The 17,569-nt window shown below is 36.4% G+C and overlaps 3 protein-coding genes across 10 annotated transcripts; 1 reads left to right on the top strand and 2 right to left on the bottom strand.

Annotated features, from left to right (window-relative positions):
* Positions 1-374: 374 nt before the first annotated feature.
* Positions 375-6,488, top strand: LOC110798677 (uncharacterized). Of its 3 annotated transcripts, none has more exons than XM_022003864.2 (8): positions 375-513; positions 620-780; positions 935-1,027; positions 2,832-2,881; positions 2,994-3,259; positions 3,731-3,942; positions 5,497-5,758; positions 6,053-6,488. In XM_022003864.2, exons 4-8 carry the CDS (start codon positions 2,863-2,865, stop codon positions 6,356-6,358), a joined length of 1,065 nt encoding a protein of 354 aa, XP_021859556.1. In that variant the 5' UTR covers positions 375-513; positions 620-780; positions 935-1,027; positions 2,832-2,862; the 3' UTR covers positions 6,359-6,488. The 3 variants fall into 3 exon arrangements, with proteins under 3 accessions (XP_021859556.1, XP_021859557.1, XP_056683327.1); XM_022003865.2 differs by having other exon boundaries at positions 620-684; XM_056827349.1 differs by lacking the exon at positions 375-513 and having other exon boundaries at positions 611-684.
* A 360-nt stretch (positions 6,489-6,848) lies between these two features.
* On the bottom strand, positions 6,849-10,443 carry LOC130459799 (uncharacterized). Of its 6 annotated transcripts, XM_056827351.1 has the most exons (6): positions 8,840-10,443; positions 8,692-8,759; positions 8,352-8,453; positions 7,835-7,940; positions 7,549-7,653; positions 6,849-7,342 (listed from the first exon to the last, which is right to left on the bottom strand). In XM_056827351.1, exons 2-5 carry the CDS (start codon positions 8,757-8,759, stop codon positions 7,591-7,593), a joined length of 339 nt encoding a protein of 112 aa, XP_056683329.1. In that variant the 5' UTR covers positions 8,840-10,443; the 3' UTR covers positions 6,849-7,342; positions 7,549-7,590. The 6 variants fall into 6 exon arrangements, 2 of the variants coding, with proteins under 2 accessions (XP_056683329.1, XP_056683330.1); XM_056827352.1 differs by having other exon boundaries at positions 6,849-7,362; positions 8,692-10,443; XR_008919429.1 differs by lacking the exon at positions 7,835-7,940 and having other exon boundaries at positions 8,352-8,759.
* A 2,051-nt stretch (positions 10,444-12,494) lies between these two features.
* On the bottom strand, positions 12,495-13,929 carry LOC130471659 (uncharacterized). Its single transcript, XM_056841909.1, has 2 exons — positions 12,570-13,929; positions 12,495-12,526 (listed from the first exon to the last, which is right to left on the bottom strand). The coding sequence occupies exons 1-2, from the start codon at positions 13,927-13,929 to the stop codon at positions 12,495-12,497; spliced, it is 1,392 nt and encodes a 463-aa protein (XP_056697887.1).
* Positions 13,930-17,569: the final 3,640 nt, after the last annotated feature.

The following is a 17,569-nucleotide window of genomic DNA, read 5'->3' on the forward strand; positions in this document are numbered from 1 at the left end:
AATTTTGAAAATCATAGAGAGAAAATGAAGAGAGATAAAATGAAAGAGAATGAACAGAATGTAGATCTGAAATTTTGAAAAATAAAAAAGTTTAAAACGTATATAAAGTGGGTTAGACACAAATCGCATTAAAACTCTTCAAAACACATAGTAACTCTTTAAAACACATAGTTACTGTAATACGCATATAGTTACTATTTAAAATTACAAAATAACTGTCACGTGATAGTTACATATGTTACCCAAAAAAATTACTCCGTTGCCTTGATCCACGCTAAGTTAGCATGGACCAGGTTTATATTAGTGTAAATAATACGCAAGTACTCAATTCAGTATAAAAATCCCTAAATATAGAATCATTTAATGACTTAAATAATAATTAAATAATTAAAAACACGATTTTAAATTTGCATGTCTCAAAAAGAACCAAAAAATAAAACCTTCTCCACCGTTTCTCTGGTTTTGCATCCCTTCTCGCTTCTCTGATTTCACATACCTTGAAGATACTCATAGGTATATCATATCTTGTTTTTTTTTTTTTTTTTGTCAATTTTGTCAATTTGATGTTAATTCGTGTATCACATGGTAAAATTCAATAAAAGTTCAACAATTTTGGCAGAAGAGCAAAGGTGCCGAATAGGTGTTCCAGCGGGTGGACAACACTGCCGGTTACCATTACCAGCGGTAAGAAAAGACTGCCGGATAGAATTTCCGGCGGTAAGAACAGACCGGTAAATATTTCCGGCAGTTGGTTTAAGTCGTCGGGTTATAGGTCCGGAGGTATATTATGCCGGAAAATTTCATCGAGTGTATATTTGACTAGGAATAGGTTTAGATTAGAATAAGGATAATTTAGAAAAAATAATATTAAAGTAAAATAATATCTGCATTTAGTACTCCCCGCTATATGGAGTTGACTTTTTATTTCGTTCAGCCATGTATAATTCCAAAGTCCAGAGCAAGTTCTCAGATTCTATAGTCGGGCTTCAAGAGTTCAAGTGGGTACAAATTTCCAGCTTTTGATAAGGTATTCCTCTTCCCTTTTCAACTAATTTAAATTGATACTGAATTTGATTATTTTCTGTAATTCAAATGAAGAATTACTCCTTTTATTTTCAAATCTCTGGCTATTTTTCACACTAAGGGTTAACAAAATTAGGGGAGTAAAGATTCTGATTTTGTCAATGTAAAAATGCTTATGTTCATTGCGGCTATATATTAAGCTAATTTAGTTAGTTACTAGTACAACTCTTGTTCATGTGATACAAACATAATTATTGAAATTTATTTATTTTATGTATGTCACCAGAATTGTTTCAAATTACTCCAATTAAAAAGATGCCCACAAATGACCAAGAATAATAACAATGAAGAGAGAATGATTTTTTGAAACAAAATTGTGTAAACCAAATTATGCTATGCAAATTCAAGTACAAGTGCCGGACACAGATACGTGTGCAAAATGTTCCTATGATTTATTTGCATGATTATAATCTAAGATGTAGTATCTAAGAGTCATGCCAATGTCCTAGTGTTCGAGTTCATAATTAGATGTGAATTAGTTAGTACTTCTGTTAGATATTCATCCATAAACACCACAAACAAATGCTTTCAACCAGTTTCTTTGTGTAGGATGGATGATATTCTAAAATAACAATCTACTATTTGCGACATTGCTAAGGTGCTATCTGATGCATCATTTATTTTATGCTTCTACTAAACAACTTCTTTAAAAGCATATAATGACATGTAGGAGCGTATATTGTACAAGAAGATTCCACTGATACAACATGGGGAATTATTCATGGAAAAACTCAACTTTTTGGGATGATTCTTTAGAGTTATTGAAGCTATGAAAGCAACCTTTTGTAGCAGTGTGCAATCTGATAAAAAAAAAAATGCAATTTTTGAGATCAAGCCTAGTTGCACCCGCAAGAATAGCTTTGGCTTGCATTACAGTAGGGTGCATAACCCTCTAAGGCCCTGCCTCTGTTAAGAAGCAAGTAACCTACGAGTAGTGCCCTCTACCTATTTTCTTGTTTATTGCCTTACTAACCACCCCCTCTTCTGCGGCGAAGAGGATCATTTGGGATTGCTTGTTATAATTTATGTTGTTGATTACATCGACACTGAGCATTTTGATGCTATCATGCGTCCTGTCCATGTTACTGCAAGCACCGTGCCTTGGCGTGTTTCTTCTCCTTGTTGTTTCCCTACCCTCACCCTGCTTCCTCCCAAGTAGATTACAGTCATGGTCATGATCTTTTTTTTTTATCAGTATTTTGAAAAATGTTAATGATAATAGTAAGTGGACTCTGATGCGGTTCCCTACCCTCACCTTGCTTCCACCTCATTTTATTTTACACATACCACTGATGGTCCAAATACAAATATTTATTTTAATTCATTTTTCCAAATAATACTAGTAGCAGTAGGTTTTCCAGATGCTTTTTCGCTCTTGAAGTTCCTGTCACTTGGTTTGGATAAGAGGAAATAGAGAGGTGGGGGGGGGGGGGGGTTGAGAGAAAGGGAGGGGAACAAGCTCCCTTGTTTGGATAAAAGGTTGAGGGGAGGAAGGGAAGGGAAGGGAGAGGGAGTATTTCATTGTCCCTTCCTATTAAGTAAACACCATCCCTCCAAATTTGGAGAAATTAGAGGGGAAATGGAGCTCACCTTTCCCCTCCCTTTCGTCCCCTCCCCGTCCTCCTCTTTCCATCCTTCCTTTCTCTTCTATCTTGCTATCCAAACACACCGTTTGTCTTGTTGAAAATTTATTGAGTAGGATTTGTTGTGTGTTAGTATTAAGGAAATTGTTTATGTATTGTGTACAGGTGAAAGAAAACAGCAAGTCAAAATTTTACAATGCTTCAAATTCAACGAGGTAAGAGACCCCTTTTACACTACCAGTTACCAAATAATTAAGTGAATCAAAGAAAGTTGAAGGGAAGTCTGTAAGACTAGTCCCACATTATAACATTCAAACTATTTTTCAGGCGTGTTGAAGAATGTTGGAGTTATAGTACTCATTGTCATAGTGGTGACATGTATCTTTCAGTACAACTTGCCACCACCACCACGGATATGTGGGCTTCCTGGTGGACCGGCCATAACAGCACAGAGGGTGAAGCTGAGGGATGGTAGATATTTGGCCTATAAAGAGACTGGTGTACCAAAGGAAAGTTCCAAGTTCAAGATCATATTTGTTCATGGTTTTGGCAGTTATAGGCATCATGTTGCTGTTGCAGCTAACCTTCCACTGGTAAATTATCACCCCCCGTTTAAATTCTATAGAAATCTAGCAATATCAAATTGAAAACTGTCAGAGGGTCGATTTTTCGGCTTCTGTATTGTGGAATATTCTTATATTTTGGTAAAAAAAAAAATTTGAAAAGAAGGGATAGAGCTATATCACCGTTGAGCACTAACATATTTCAGCTGAGGCTTTCTTCTTAGAACTAAAAAATAGTATGGAATTTACATTGATTAAAAGCCATACATTATCTATGTAGAATGTTACTCGTAAAATTTTCTCCAAAATCACTAATGAACAATATCCAAAATCATGGTATTAGTTTTTATCTGAATCATCGTCGTTTCCAATACATTTTTACCTTGTCATTATTCTCATTAATATATTCCAGAAATTTCCCTTTTTATTTCAAGACAAGAAAGATCTCTGTTGATCTGAGATATAAGACATTTGTAAACTTCATTCTTTTTCCCCTCACAGGAAGTTGTTGAAGAGTTGGGATTATATATAGTGTCATTTGATAGGCCTGGTTATGGAGAGAGTGATCCTGATCCAAAGAGAAACGTGAAAAGCTTCGCTTTGGATATTGAAGAGCTTGCTGATCAGTTAAAGCTTGGGAATAGATTTTATTTAATTGGATATTCTATGGGCGGACAAACAGTTTGGGGTTCTCTCAGATACATTCCCCACAGGTATTGTTTAATTTATTTTAGCAAGTCCATTGTACATTTTTTTTAATCCACACTTCATCAGGGGCATCAGCATCTCTAAAACGACTGTCTAGAAAGAATTGGCCTAAAAACTCTTCATATTTAAAGATAGATTAAGGAAATTGTAAATGAGAGCATAAACAAATATTAAATCAACTTTGCGTATGACCTCAACCACTTGGAAGGAATTTTATATACTGTAAAGAACTTCCACAAATAGCATTCCATACACCTTACATTTGTCAGACTATCTTCTAGAAATTGTTGAAGCAATGCAGACTTCACTATGAAGTGAAGCAACGAGATTCTAGACTCCTAGTAAGAAAATATACTTCACTGGTTTCAGTAGAGTAAGAGCAGCTATAGAATAGATGTTGAACAATCCTTTACGGGGGAACTTTAAGAAATGCATCACGGGTAAGGTTACGCTGCTTCACCACCCCCACAATCCCCCCCCCCCCCCCCCCCCCTAGGCTCACTCTTGCAGACAAGAATCTTCTTTATAGTTCATGTCATAGAAGGAACTGAGAAGATTTACTAGTCATGATTTTAATATAGTTAAGCACTGACCCAAAATTTGTATTTCTTGGTACTTTGGCAGTTAAAGCCCATAAGAGATTCAAAGTAGTTTCTTTGTTCCATATAGCCATAATCTGAAGGTCTAGCCTATTGAGCAATTAGGTTAACGTAAAGTGTTCCGATTAACCAATGCTTTTTTTGAAGGATCGACGTACCTTCTTAACTCCTTGACAACCTTCTTGGCTGTCTAAAGGGTATAACAGTATAGGAAAGCTTCCTAACTAAGATTTAGGCCTAGCTAAAAATTCTCAAATCTCAATCAAGGACCCCTACATTGAGCACAATAAAACTTCTTTGAAGATAATGGTACACAAAGATATCTCACTTTTGGGATTAAAACAAAAGTTGGGATGCATTGTTATTTCAGCTGGGTATCTGGTTCACTACAGAGGGATAAAGAACTTTAGGAATCAAATAAACAATTGTGCGGTTACTTGTGTGTTTTCACAACATAAGCAGCTGTGTAGGTTCTTCTTATTAGAATTATGTGAGTTGCATGGTTGATAAAAATGAATGAGGATATATGAATAAAACGTGTTTGGTTCATTCAGAGAGTTGTAAGTTCTCAAAAGTGAGATAGACATCCTAAAAGCAATTGATTTAGCAGCTCCCTGTAGACCCTGTCAGAGTCTGCAGGTTGCCAGCTAACATTAATGAATCATTGTCCTTCTCATTATCATTGTATCTAATTTGTAGAAATAGAATCAGAATAAAGTTATGTGCTTGTAACAAGATTATAAGAGACATTAGAGGTGTAATTGAAGAGTAAGACCGCCTTAGAGTAAACCTAATAATGCAATGTAGTAGTCTAATGAGCCAACTTTATATAATCCATTATATTATCTGAAAACCTAAGGATAGTATTTTAAGCCATCGGTAATAGACATATATTCGTAAAATGATGTATTATGACCGTAATCATACATTTTGAAATATTAAACCGTTATACTGTTGCAGGCTAGCAGGAGCAGCGCTGTTGGCACCAGTTGTGAATTACTGGTGGAGTGGCTTCCCTGACAACTTATGTAATGAAGCCTTTCAAAAGCAGCCTATAGAGGATCAATGGGCACAAAGGGTTGTTCACTACTTTCCCTGGCTTACTTATTGGTGGAACACTCAAAAGCTTTTCCCTGGTTCCAGTGTTGCTGCAGGAAAAGCTGTACTCAGTCAACAGGATAATGAAATTAAACTCAAGCGTAAACGTGGAAACAATCACAGGGTAAGCTGGTTTCTTCCTTTGGTTTGGCCTATTCTTATATAGCTTATGGTTGCACTGGATTTATAACTTATATCTTTACAAAGTCAAAATTAGACATAATGGACACCATAGAGTCAATATTAGTATTACTTTTACTGCCAAAATCAACTTCGGAAAGAAGGGACTAATAGTAATTTTTCAGGTTAACATTGAATTTTTTGAAAAGGTCTAACGGTTGACACCAGGAGTCTTTCGTCTGGATATCAGGCAACTAATTGGTATCTTAGGATGATAAAACTGCGACTTTTATGACAGGAACAAGTGAAGCAGCAAGGAGAATTCGAGTCACTCCATCGGGACATGATGATTGGATTTGGGAGCTGGGAATTTAGTCCAGTGAACCTCACAAACCCCTTTGGAAGCATACAAGGATCTGTACATCTATGGCAAGGTAATGAGGATACCCTTGTTCCTGTCACGTTGCAGAGGTACATTGCCCAAAGACTTCCATGGATTAAATATCATGAAGTGGCTGGCGCAGGGCATTTGTTTCCCTATGCTGAAGGGATGCCTGAAGCTATTCTTAGATCTCTGTTGGTTGATGAGAACACTAATAAGTAAGTAGTAGACTCTTCAGACACCACTTTAGGATCCATGCAGTTTGTAAATGTGGTGTGTAACTGTGTATGTTAGACGGATTGTAAACAGATTCCTGTGTTATAATACCATGAAAGATGGAAGCTTTATTCCATTCCTGCGTTATAATAATATGATTCCATGATAGTCCATCAATTTCTTATCATTCGATTCAGTTTCACATCCAATTGGAACACTTTCAGGCTGAGTTATGTTTAAGTCAACTGTTCAATTGTTGACAATTGGAAAGTAAACCAACATTAATAAATTATTATTTATTATTGTAGAAAATGACTATCTCTATATTTTTCTTCAGAAAAGTATTTTTAACCAATGATTTAATTCCTATTGGAAGATTTCATCACAAACGCATGGTTGAAAAGTTAAGAAAAAAAACATATTAGCACAATATAAAGAACATACACAACATTATCAATTCCTATTCTTATACGCGTGCGAGATAATAAAAGAAAAAATCAAAATTGTATTATTACAATTAATCACCACAAACAATAAACAGCTACAATGAAAGATTAATACTAAATTGGATCAGTATATCATTAAAAGGTACTTGATTAATAATAGGCCTTCTCTGACATTAAGAGATAATCATCAAACATGAAATAAAGAAAACTGAAAATTAGGAGTAACCTATACAACTTATTTAGTTTCTACAATCTCCTCCTGCAACTGCGGTTGGCCTCCAAGAACACCGACTTTGGGGTATTTCCCTTGAAACTTAAGCTCCCAATCCTGAAGAACATCAAGCTCAGATTCACTGTTGAATCATCAGTGTTGGCAGTAAGATCCTGAGGATCTAAAGACATGAGGGCCAAAGCCCGGGTCGCATCCCTCCCAACAAACATATCGTAAGACCCGCCAGACCCATAAAATATCCTACCCCTTGAAAGCAAGGGGTTTGGGGACCAATGGACTGGCTTGCTGCTGATAATTCAAGACATTTTTCCTCTGTGCACAATTCAACAGAACTATCTAATTAGTCAAAATATGAACTATCTTAGTAACATTTTCTAATTGGTACACCAATAAATCATATCCCTAAAACTGAAAGCAATTCAATGATAATAATATCAACAAAGCAATAAAATGGCAAGTAAGAAATTAAAAACTAACACATTCAAATCCAATTCAGATCTTAATAGTGCAGAAAATACCTGCATAGCAATGATCCAATTGGGCTAGTTGGACCCATATATTCAACATTTAGCCCATATATCTTCAAAGAAAAAAGGGATATTTAGCTTCATCCTTGGACAAATCTGCAAAAAGAAATACAAAACACTAATCAAATTCACCAAACATCGCTCTGAATTCGTAGTCAAATCGATTGCGAAATCAAAATAAGATTTAAATTCAACAATTGACATCATAAGGAAGCATGAGCTCAAAACAGAACCACATACATCAAGAAAGTAAAAATTTCATGCCATGAAAACATACCATTCCCTTGTTAGCGCACATGGCAACCAGATCATGACAGAAACAATGCACTACATCTTGATCCAGGGATGAAAAACTCAGGCATGCCCAACGACTAAAAAATGCGCTATTAAAAAAATAATAAATTAAATAAAGGGGGGCATATTAAATCAATATAAAATACAAATCACAAACTCGGATCATCAGAACTACAAATCGATTCATCACCCACATTAATCAATACCCCAAACAAATAAAAAAAACCACGCCCAAAATACAGAGCAAATTACTCAATCAACAAAAAACAAAAATATTGAGGCTCTAATCATCAAAATTACTCAATAAACCCAAAAAGAAAGCCATAAAAATAGCAAATTAAATCAATCTAAAATATAAATCACAGACCCATATCATCAAAACTACATATTGATTCATCACCCACATTAATCAATACACAAAACAAATCAAATCAAATCAAAACCAAAATACAAACCAAACGGACTGAGCACATTATATTGGCAAAAAAAAATCAACATACCTGCTCAAATTGAGAATAATTGCAAAGATGAATCGAACATGTTGCAGAAGATGAAGAAGCTTCATCCTGTAGAGCTCTACCAACAACTTGGTATTGATGAAACTGTACCAAATATAAAATCCAGAAAATTAATAGATTAATTTGTAGAAGTTCGAGAAATTTAAATCAGAATTTTTAAAGTGTAAACAATACCCATTATATTTGAACACATTCACAGAGTATTAATCCAAAATGACAAAATAAACACCCAGAAATATAATAAAAAGACCCAAAAAGACATATAGTGAGTCTGAGTTGGAAAATTAATCTATTCGTAACCAAAAGCAGATTAAAAGTGTACTCCATCAACTGCCAGAAGGATGCCTTGGTCTTTGTTCTCTGCATAGCATGAACCACAAAAAGGTACATCTGCAAAAAAAAAAAAAAAGGACAAATGAACCATCATGATCAACAGACACAGAGCAACAATTGGAAAGTAAATAACTAACCTCAGAATCCTAATGCAGAAAGCAAAATTTAGTTAATTGACGAACCGATCCCCAATCAGCCAACCGGGTAGCATAAACATCAGAAAAATTTATTTCAGCACTTTCAGCGTGATATATACGGCCAATACCTGATGAATTATCCTGTTAATGAATCCATCATCAATGTACTCTGATTCAAGAGCCAGCTATTACATGGTATACAACTCTTATTAATTGACATTTACCATTCCCTTGATTAAATCATATACTAAGTGTGCCAGAACAGTCACCTATTATCAATGTACTCTGATTCAAATTAACCAGTAAACATCAAGTCATGGTTGTTAAACTCCCGATCCGGATCTTACGATCCTACGATTCTACGATCCAAAAACACGTCACCGATCCGGATCTTAGGTAAGATCTTAATGTGTGTAGGATCTTACGATCCTATCTCGATAACTTTTTTTTTGTGGTGGGATCTTAATACGATCCTAAGATTCTACGATTCTACGATCCGATCCAACGATCCGATCCAACATACAATTTTTTAATATAACAATTTTTTTTATTACTAAATAGTTCATAATCACATATCATTAGAAATATCATACTTTTCTCTCAATAAATTAGTTATAAATTAAAAAGTATATTATTCATTTAAAAGTAGAGAAATTCATATAATTTCAACAACCTTGCGCATCTTATTAATTGTTCTTGAATCTACACAAGTATTAATCTTATGTGAGCAAAAAATGATATTTAAGTATTAAAATTACCTGAATACATGATTTTACATTTCATTTTAATAATATAACCATTATTTTTAGTATTTAGTAGGATCTTACGATCCTACGATCCGATTCTACCGATCCGATCCTACCCCTCTTCAACGATCCAAAGTAGGATCCCGATCCTGACAACCTTGCATCAAGTAGTATTCAGAATGGGAAGATCAGTTAAATTAATAAACTTTGACAAAGAAACCAACAATTAACACTTATTTAGGTTAAAAAATCAAACAACCACCCAAATAATCACGACAGAATACCATTACTGCAGAATTCCGCAGTTAATTGCAATTATTATAAAAAATGAAAGAATTTAAGGTGAACAAATGCATAACAATAACAAATAATTGAATGAATTACACATAGAAGTACACTGGAAGATAATGGCTCCAAAAACATGCAAACAAAATCCTAGAAATGTAAAGTAGTGCATATGCTCAATTGCTAATCTCAGCTGATGTTACACTGCTACTGAAATGAAGAAAGTACACCCGCCACTCTGAATAAATTTCTAACCTTAGATGGAACAGAGAAAGAAATAGCACCCACTCAAGTCAAAGTATTCAAATTCGCCATGTCTCCTCCTGTTGGGTCATAATGTTCCTCCGGTTTATACCAAATTACCCTCATTTTCTCTTAACCCAGAATTCTACTAAACAATATCCCCAAACAAAATTGAAATTTTGAAAAGTAATATCAACCCACTAAAATCGAAATCAAAAGGATAAGTAAAAATGTAAGATTACCTCAATATTATCACCAGATTCAGACCCTGAAAGAGGAATAGTCCCCATATTCTGCCCATTTTTACCTCAATATTCCGCCCATTTTTACGCCAGCACTTTTTTTTTTTTTTTTTTTTTGGCAAATAATAATGAGCTTTATTTACCAAGTAATCAGAGTGTTAACAAACTCTGAAAACACCAACTGTCCAACAGACACAACCAAGCACCTAGCTAACCAACACAAGCTAGCAAATGAGCACAGAGGCTACTACTGACATCTACACTCAACATTAAACATAATGTTGCTAACAACAGTCTTAACTGGATCAACATGATCCCTAAAGACCTTAGCATTTCTTTGCAACCAAATACAATAAACAGACTCAATGAAAGCTATACTATACTTGCAAGCTTGCTTCTGTGTGCTTCTGCTTTTCTTCACTGCAATCTGAACTTCCTCATGCCAAGGCAACACAGTTCTATTCACACCTAAAGAAAGCAGAACCTGCTTCCAAATCTCCTGAGAATAGGAGAAAGAGAAGAAAAGGTGCTCCAAGTTTTCATTTTCCACCTGACACAGACCACAAATACCATCAATATTCAGCTGCCATCTTATCAATCTGTCTTTTGTAGCAAGTCTGTTCTGCACTGCTAGCCACACAATGAAGGTGCTCTTTGGACTAGCATGGCTATTACAAATCAATCTCTTCCATCCCACCTGAGCTCCAACTGAATGAAGAAACTTGTACATTTTCTGAATTCTGAATTTACCAGCTTGCACAAACTGATCCACTCCATTTGCCTGCAGAAATACTTCTCTATTATGCCAAATTTTCCTTAATGACCAAGTTAAACCATTAGGAATTGGCATAGTCCAGAAGTCTCTATGTTGAATGTAATAAGCATGAATCCACCTCACCCAAAGCCTATCCTGCTTCAAAGCTAAAGCCCAACAGTGTTTCAAAACTGCTGCTTTATTCCACACAGTTAGATCCTTAAGATTCCACCCTCCACAACTCTTAGGGAAACACAATTGCTCCCAAGAGATGGAAGCTTTCCTAGAATCTGCATCAGCACCAGTCCACAAGAAACATCTACAAATTCTCTGAATCTCCTTCATCACCTTTTTAGGCATAACAAAAATCTGACACCAGTAGAGCTGAATACCAAAAAGTACAGATTTCACCAGTTGCAGCCTACCTGCATAGGAAAGGAACTTAGAAGTCCAGCTCTTGATTCTAGCAACAGTTCTATCTATGAGAGGCTTGCAGTCTGTGAAGGAGAGCTTCCTAGTTGTAAGAGGGACACCCAAGTATCTGAAAGGGAAAGAACCCTTAGGAACCCCAATTGAGCTAACAATACTGGAAGCAACTTGATCAGAAACACCTGCCAAATAAACTTCACTTTTGTGCAAATTATCTTCCAAACCAGAAGCCAAAGAAAACTTGGTAAAAGCATCAAAAAGAGCTTTCACAGCACCCTCATCAGCTCTGGAGAACATCAACAAATCATCAGCAAACATCATATGGGTGAGATCCAACTTTTTGCATCTAGGATGATAAGAGAAGTTAGTATCTTCAGCAAGAGCAGCAAGACACCTTGACAGATATTCCATACCCAAAGCAAACAAATAAGGTGAAATGGGATCACCTTGTCTCAACCCTTTCTTTGCAGGAATTGGTTTAGTGGGACAACCATTTATCAGAATGGAATAAGAAACAGAATAGAGGCACTGCATCACCCAATTCACAAACTTCATAGGGAATCCTAGCTCTGAAAGCATGGTTTTCAAGAAAGGCCACTCTAAAGAATCATAGGCTTTTTTCAGATCCACCTTGATCATACACCTAGGAGAGACATGTTTTCTAGAATAGCACTTCACCAACTCACAAGCCAGCAAAATATTATCAGAAATGGATCTACCAGGGATGAAACCAGATTGAGAACAATTTACCACTGTACCAATAACACCTTGCATTCTAGCAGTAAGAATTTTGGAGATAATTTTGTAAACAACTGAGCAGCAAGCAATTGGCCTAAAATCCTTCACACAAGAGGCATTCTGAATCTTAGGAACCAAAGTAACTGAAGTGTTGTTCACTTGCTTTAACATCACCCCAGTTCTGAAAAACTCTCTTACTGCTTCATAAACATCTGCTTTCACAATCTCCCAAGCTTTAAGAAAGAACAAACTATTGAAACCATCAAGCCCAGGGGCTTTATTGATATCAATACCTTTGATAGCTGCATCAATTTCTGCATCTGAAACAGGAACCACCAACATTTCTGCATCAGCAGCAGATAGCTGCTTCCCTTTCCTAACCACTCCAACATCCACACCCATCAATGAGCTAGCTGCAGTACCAATCAACTTCTTATAGAAAGAGCTAACTTCTTCCTGAATTTCCTGAGTAGTGCTAAGCTTCTTCCCAGAATCATCATACAAAATATCAATGCTATTCCTAGCTATCCTCTCCTTCATTGCACTGAAAAAGAATTTAGAGTTAGAATCTCCTACTTGCAACCACTGAATTCTTGCTTTCTGTCTATATGCACTCTCCTGAATATGCAAAAACTTCTTAAGAGTCTCACTACAATCCCTCTCACTTTGTTGCACATTACTATCAGTAGGGCAAGAAGCTAACTGGATCTGAATTTGACCCAAATCAGCCCTTAACCCCTCAATTCTCTCATCAAGCTTAGCAAAATCTTTATGATGTAACTCCTTCAATCCTTGCTTTACTGCTTTCAGCTTAGTCCACACCTTGAACATGGCTCCACCCCTTGGACAGGACACATCCCATCCCTTTTTAACTACATCAAGGAACAGAACATGATCAGCCATATAGTTAAAAAATTTAAAGGGTCTACTCCCCCCTCCCATATGAATATTGCAAGACATAACCAGAGGTGAGTGATCAGATATTCCTGGAGGCAAATAATCCACCACAGCATCAACAAACTTAGAATGCCACAAAGCATTAGCAATGGCCCTATCTATTCTGGAACAGATTCTCAAGTTACCTTGCCCCTTATTGCTCCAAGAATAGTAACTCCCACAACTCTTAAGCTCAGCCAACCCTGCAGCATCCATACAACTATCAAAATCCTTAGTTTCCCCTTCTGTAACTGCATTGCCATTTACTCTATCAGCAGCTAATAAAACTGCATTGAAATCCCCCATGACAAGCCAAGGACAATTAACAGTACTACTGAAAGCAGTGATCTCTCTCCACATTGGTCTTCTAGTATCAACAGAGTGCAAACCATACACAGCTGAAAATAAAGCATCAAACAATCCATTCTTAGTAGCAACATGACAGTGAACACAAAATTCAGTTTTTTGGATAAGCTGAACTGACACCAATGCATGCTTCCAACCAATCCATATCCTTCCCCTAGGAGAGTGCTCATAATTCATAATCCACTGCCACCCAACCCCTATTTTCTTCTGAATTTTACAACTATTCTTCTCCTGAACTTTAGTTTCTAACAAAGCTACAACACTAATGTTATTACTAGCTAAAAACTTTTTTATTTCAACTACTTTAATGGGATCATTCAATCCCCTCACATTCCAGGTACTAATATTCATGGTGGATCAATTGGGAATTCCACTCCATCACTACCAGCAACCAATTCCTCCCCATTCAAATGGACTTCAGCAAGCCCCACAGTCTGAGCTGGAGTTCTAATATCTCTTCTTCTCCTTGAAACAACTCTCCACCCTTCATCAAGCACTGGAGCAATTGGAGTAAAAGGCTTATCATAAACAGATAACTCTCCATTCTCCCCATCATCCTCTTGTATAGCATCATTAGCAGTCAACTCATCAGTAGTTTGTGGTTCAACATTTGGTTGCACTGCTTTAGGTTTCCACGCCTTCACAACCTTCTTTCTCTGAACATCAGCTGGCCTAAATCTTGTGGTATTGACTCTTGTCTGAGTACAGTCATGCCCCACAATCTTACACTTCTGGCAATAAGGAGGTAGCCATTCAAACTCAACCACCTGTTTATCAATGTTACCCATAGGGTCCTGAATATGCACAGATTTAGGCAAGTCACCAGTTACATCCACCTCAATAAGAATTCGAGCAAATGAAATTCTTTGCTGTTTAGAAGTACATTCATCAGCATATAGAGGATCTCCAAGCAAACTCCCTATTCTGCTCAATGAATCACCCCCCCAACAGCTCAATGGTAAGTTAGGCAACCTAATCCACACTGGTACTACCCTCAATATTTCCTCCTGGAAATTAAAACTTGCTGTCCAAGGTTTAACAATCATAGGTTTGCCAAAGAACATATGAGGACCAGCCACCAGAACTGATTCCTTATCCTTCTTTGACTGGAATTTGATTACAAAATAGCCCTCATCATGGAGGAAAATCTGAGGTTTATCCACTTGGTGCCATTCTTTTGCAATGAATCTCAAAATAGACCCAATCGACGGTTTTTCCCCAACTACATACATGACAACTGCATTTCCCCATAGATCATTCATTTTTTGTATCTCATGCTTATCAAGTACAGCTATGGGTTTACCATCACAGACTGTGGGAGCAATAAAATTCAACGCAAAACCTTTAGAAGGGAGTGAACTACTTTTAAATAGACTCACCCATGGTTTTGGTTCCATATCCAATCGCCTTTGAGCTGGCTGCGCACCATTCATCTCACACTCTGTTTCTGTACGGACATCCTCTGTTTTCTGGGCTGGATCTACACCTGGGTTCTCCTTCCTCACACTCTGGCGGTGCATTTCCTTGAGTGCAGCATTAACACTTCTCACCAGGAGGTCCACCCTATCCTTTCCCACCACCATTCGATGGCTATCTTCGTAAAACTCTTCCAGAGCTTCAACCAGCGATGGCGGTCGATTTACATCAGTACGCACTGACCGCGACCAACCAGCCGAGTCCTGGTAAGCTTGAGAGTTGTCTAGACGTTCCATCGACGGCAGCATATGGTCAGAATGAGGCAGCGTAACTGGTGTCACCAAACCCGCACTAACCCGAGGTTCATCAGGAATGGGTATTTGTTTTCTGAGTTGGTTCTGGTTCTTAGGCCTCGAAACTTCTTGATGAAGAAGAGAAGAGGCTTCCTCATTCACTTGAGCAATCTCAAGCTTCTGTGTTTTCTTCTTCCTCGCCATTTTCAAGATTGGCGCACGTTAGTAAGAAACCTTAACGTACACCACACCATGAGAGAGAAGATACGCCAGCACTTGCAACAACCAAATCTGCCCAAACCCAGAAAATCAAATTCAAAATCAAATCATCTTTTAATTAAAATACTGTAGAAATAAAAAAAATAGGGGGAAACTAACTGGTATGATTCCACTTGATGGAGTTAACTTGGCAACCGGGAGATGGGGTGTAATTGAGAGAGCAAGGATCGTCGGACTTGACCGAAGCATGGTGGAGACGACGGTGATGGCAGACGGCTGAGAAGTAGGAGGAGAGAGAAAGTGGCGAGGTTTGAAATGAGAAGCGAAGACGGCGAACGGTTTGAGAGGCGATGGAGTTGAGAGGAGAGAGAGGGTGTGGAGGGAGGCTACATCGCTGGTAACCAGCGACACAATTACCCCATATCCGGGGTAAAATGGTAATTTTCTCTCATGAGTTGAAAAGTCAAATAAAGTACTATATATATGAGCAACAATGACAGTAATTAGTTCAACAATGACAGTATTTTAATACAACAATGACAGTATTTATTCAAACGATGACAATACTTATATAACACTTGTATACATACTTTTGCCCATTCATTTAATATGCAACACTTTTATCCATTCATTTAAGTGGTCTCTTTACTTTTTATATTTCATTACAGTTGTATACATAATTTCCTTTTTTTGGGTGATTGTGACAGTATTTTAATGCAACAATGACAATATATATACAACAATGACAATACTTATATTAGAAATGACAGTATATAACAAGTTAACAACAATTTTACACATTTATTTAAAGGTGGGCCATGTTTCCAAATTTTTGTATTTTTTAAAATGGGTATGGGGTCCTTATTTCGCTGGTTACCAGCGATGTAGCCTCCCTCAGAGGGTGTGCGGTCAAACATAATTCCTAGGGTTTAAGATGAAAGATGGGGGGTTAGATTAGAGTTGAGGGTATTATCGTACATTCCTAGGTGAACACGAAAAGTGTATTTACTCATTTACCCTCAGCTCTTGGCTTATATGATAGAGATGAACTACTACATATTAGACATAAGTAAGCTAACACGGATAAAGCCAGTTTTGTTAGGGTTTCTATTGCATCACCTAAATTTAGTTATGGTTCAAATTTAGACCACACAATCGAGTGTGAGTTGAAATGAAAAATACCCCCTATGTCCCAAAGTTATAGTTCTGTTTTCCTAATCGGACGTCCCAAAATTATAGTAATGTTTCTATTTTGTCCATTTAATTATTCACTTTTCATGTACTATATTAATTAAAAATGCATTGAAAACACAACAAAACAATAAACATGCGTTGTATTCCAGTTTCTCATGGAAACCAATTATCAATGTATTAAATTTCACTTTCCCATTTACTATATTTACACTTTTCTTAAAACTCGTGTTTTTAGTTAGACATGGATGAAACCTACCCTTTACAATTCAAGGAAAACTTTTACTTTTTTTTTAATGGTCAACGAATAAATGGATGAGATATACCCTTTACAATTCAAGGAAGATTTAGAAGTGTTATATTAACCACAACTAACTTTCTACGCACATGATATGTGCTTGTAATTTGAATGCACATACAATAATACCATGTACTTAATTGGTGAATTGCTTCTTGCCCTTTATATTGATTTTTTTTCTAGCTTTACTATTTGGTTTTTTTGATAAATATTTTTTAGTTGATTCCCTTTTATGTTATAAAATAAAGCAAAAATTGCATTAAATAATACAACCTTTACACGAATTTCTGTTAATAATCTAAAATTTTGATTATTATTTATTGATTCATCCTTTGCACCCATTAACTTTTATTAAACCCAAATGACCGAGAACTGGCCAATGAGATTAACTTTCTATTTATTTTTACCCTCCTTCCGCCTTCATAGCCTTCTCCCCATTTCCTCATATATATATATATATATATATATATATATATATATATATATATATATATATATATATATATATATATATATAGAATCGGGATCCGGTGAGAACCATCCCTTAAGATGAGAACTGAGAACTAATCTCATC

Source organism: Spinacia oleracea, chromosome 4, assembly GCF_020520425.1.
Source record: "Spinacia oleracea cultivar Varoflay chromosome 4, BTI_SOV_V1, whole genome shotgun sequence".
Lineage (NCBI taxonomy): Eukaryota > Viridiplantae > Streptophyta > Magnoliopsida > Caryophyllales > Amaranthaceae > Spinacia > Spinacia oleracea.

Excerpts from the sequence above, each read along its gene's own strand:
- LOC110798677 (XM_022003864.2), top strand. Across the intron at positions 3,260-3,730 it reads TTGCAGCTAACCTTCCACTG|GAAGTTGTTGAAGAGTTGGG; the intron begins GTAAATTATCAC and ends TTCCCCTCACAG. Across the intron at positions 5,759-6,052 it reads AACGTGGAAACAATCACAGG|GAACAAGTGAAGCAGCAAGG; the intron begins GTAAGCTGGTTT and ends CTTTTATGACAG.
- LOC130459799 (XM_056827351.1), bottom strand. The coding sequence starts at position 8,759 with ATGTACCTTTTTGTGGTTCATGCTATGCAGAGAACAAAGACCAAGGCA. Across the intron at positions 8,454-8,691 it reads TCCTTCTGGCAGTTGATGGA|TTTCATCAATACCAAGTTGT; the intron begins GTACACTTTTAA and ends TATTTGGTACAG. Across the intron at positions 7,941-8,351 it reads ATTATTCTCAATTTGAGCAG|CGCATTTTTTAGTCGTTGGG; the intron begins GTATGTTGATTT and ends TTTTTTTAATAG.
- LOC130471659 (XM_056841909.1), bottom strand. The coding sequence starts at position 13,929 with ATGAATATTAGTACCTGGAATGTGAGGGGATTGAATGATCCCATTAAA. Across the intron at positions 12,527-12,569 it reads AATTGATGCAGCTATCAAAG|TTTGTTCTTTCTTAAAGCTT; the intron begins GTATTGATATCA and ends TGGTTTCAATAG.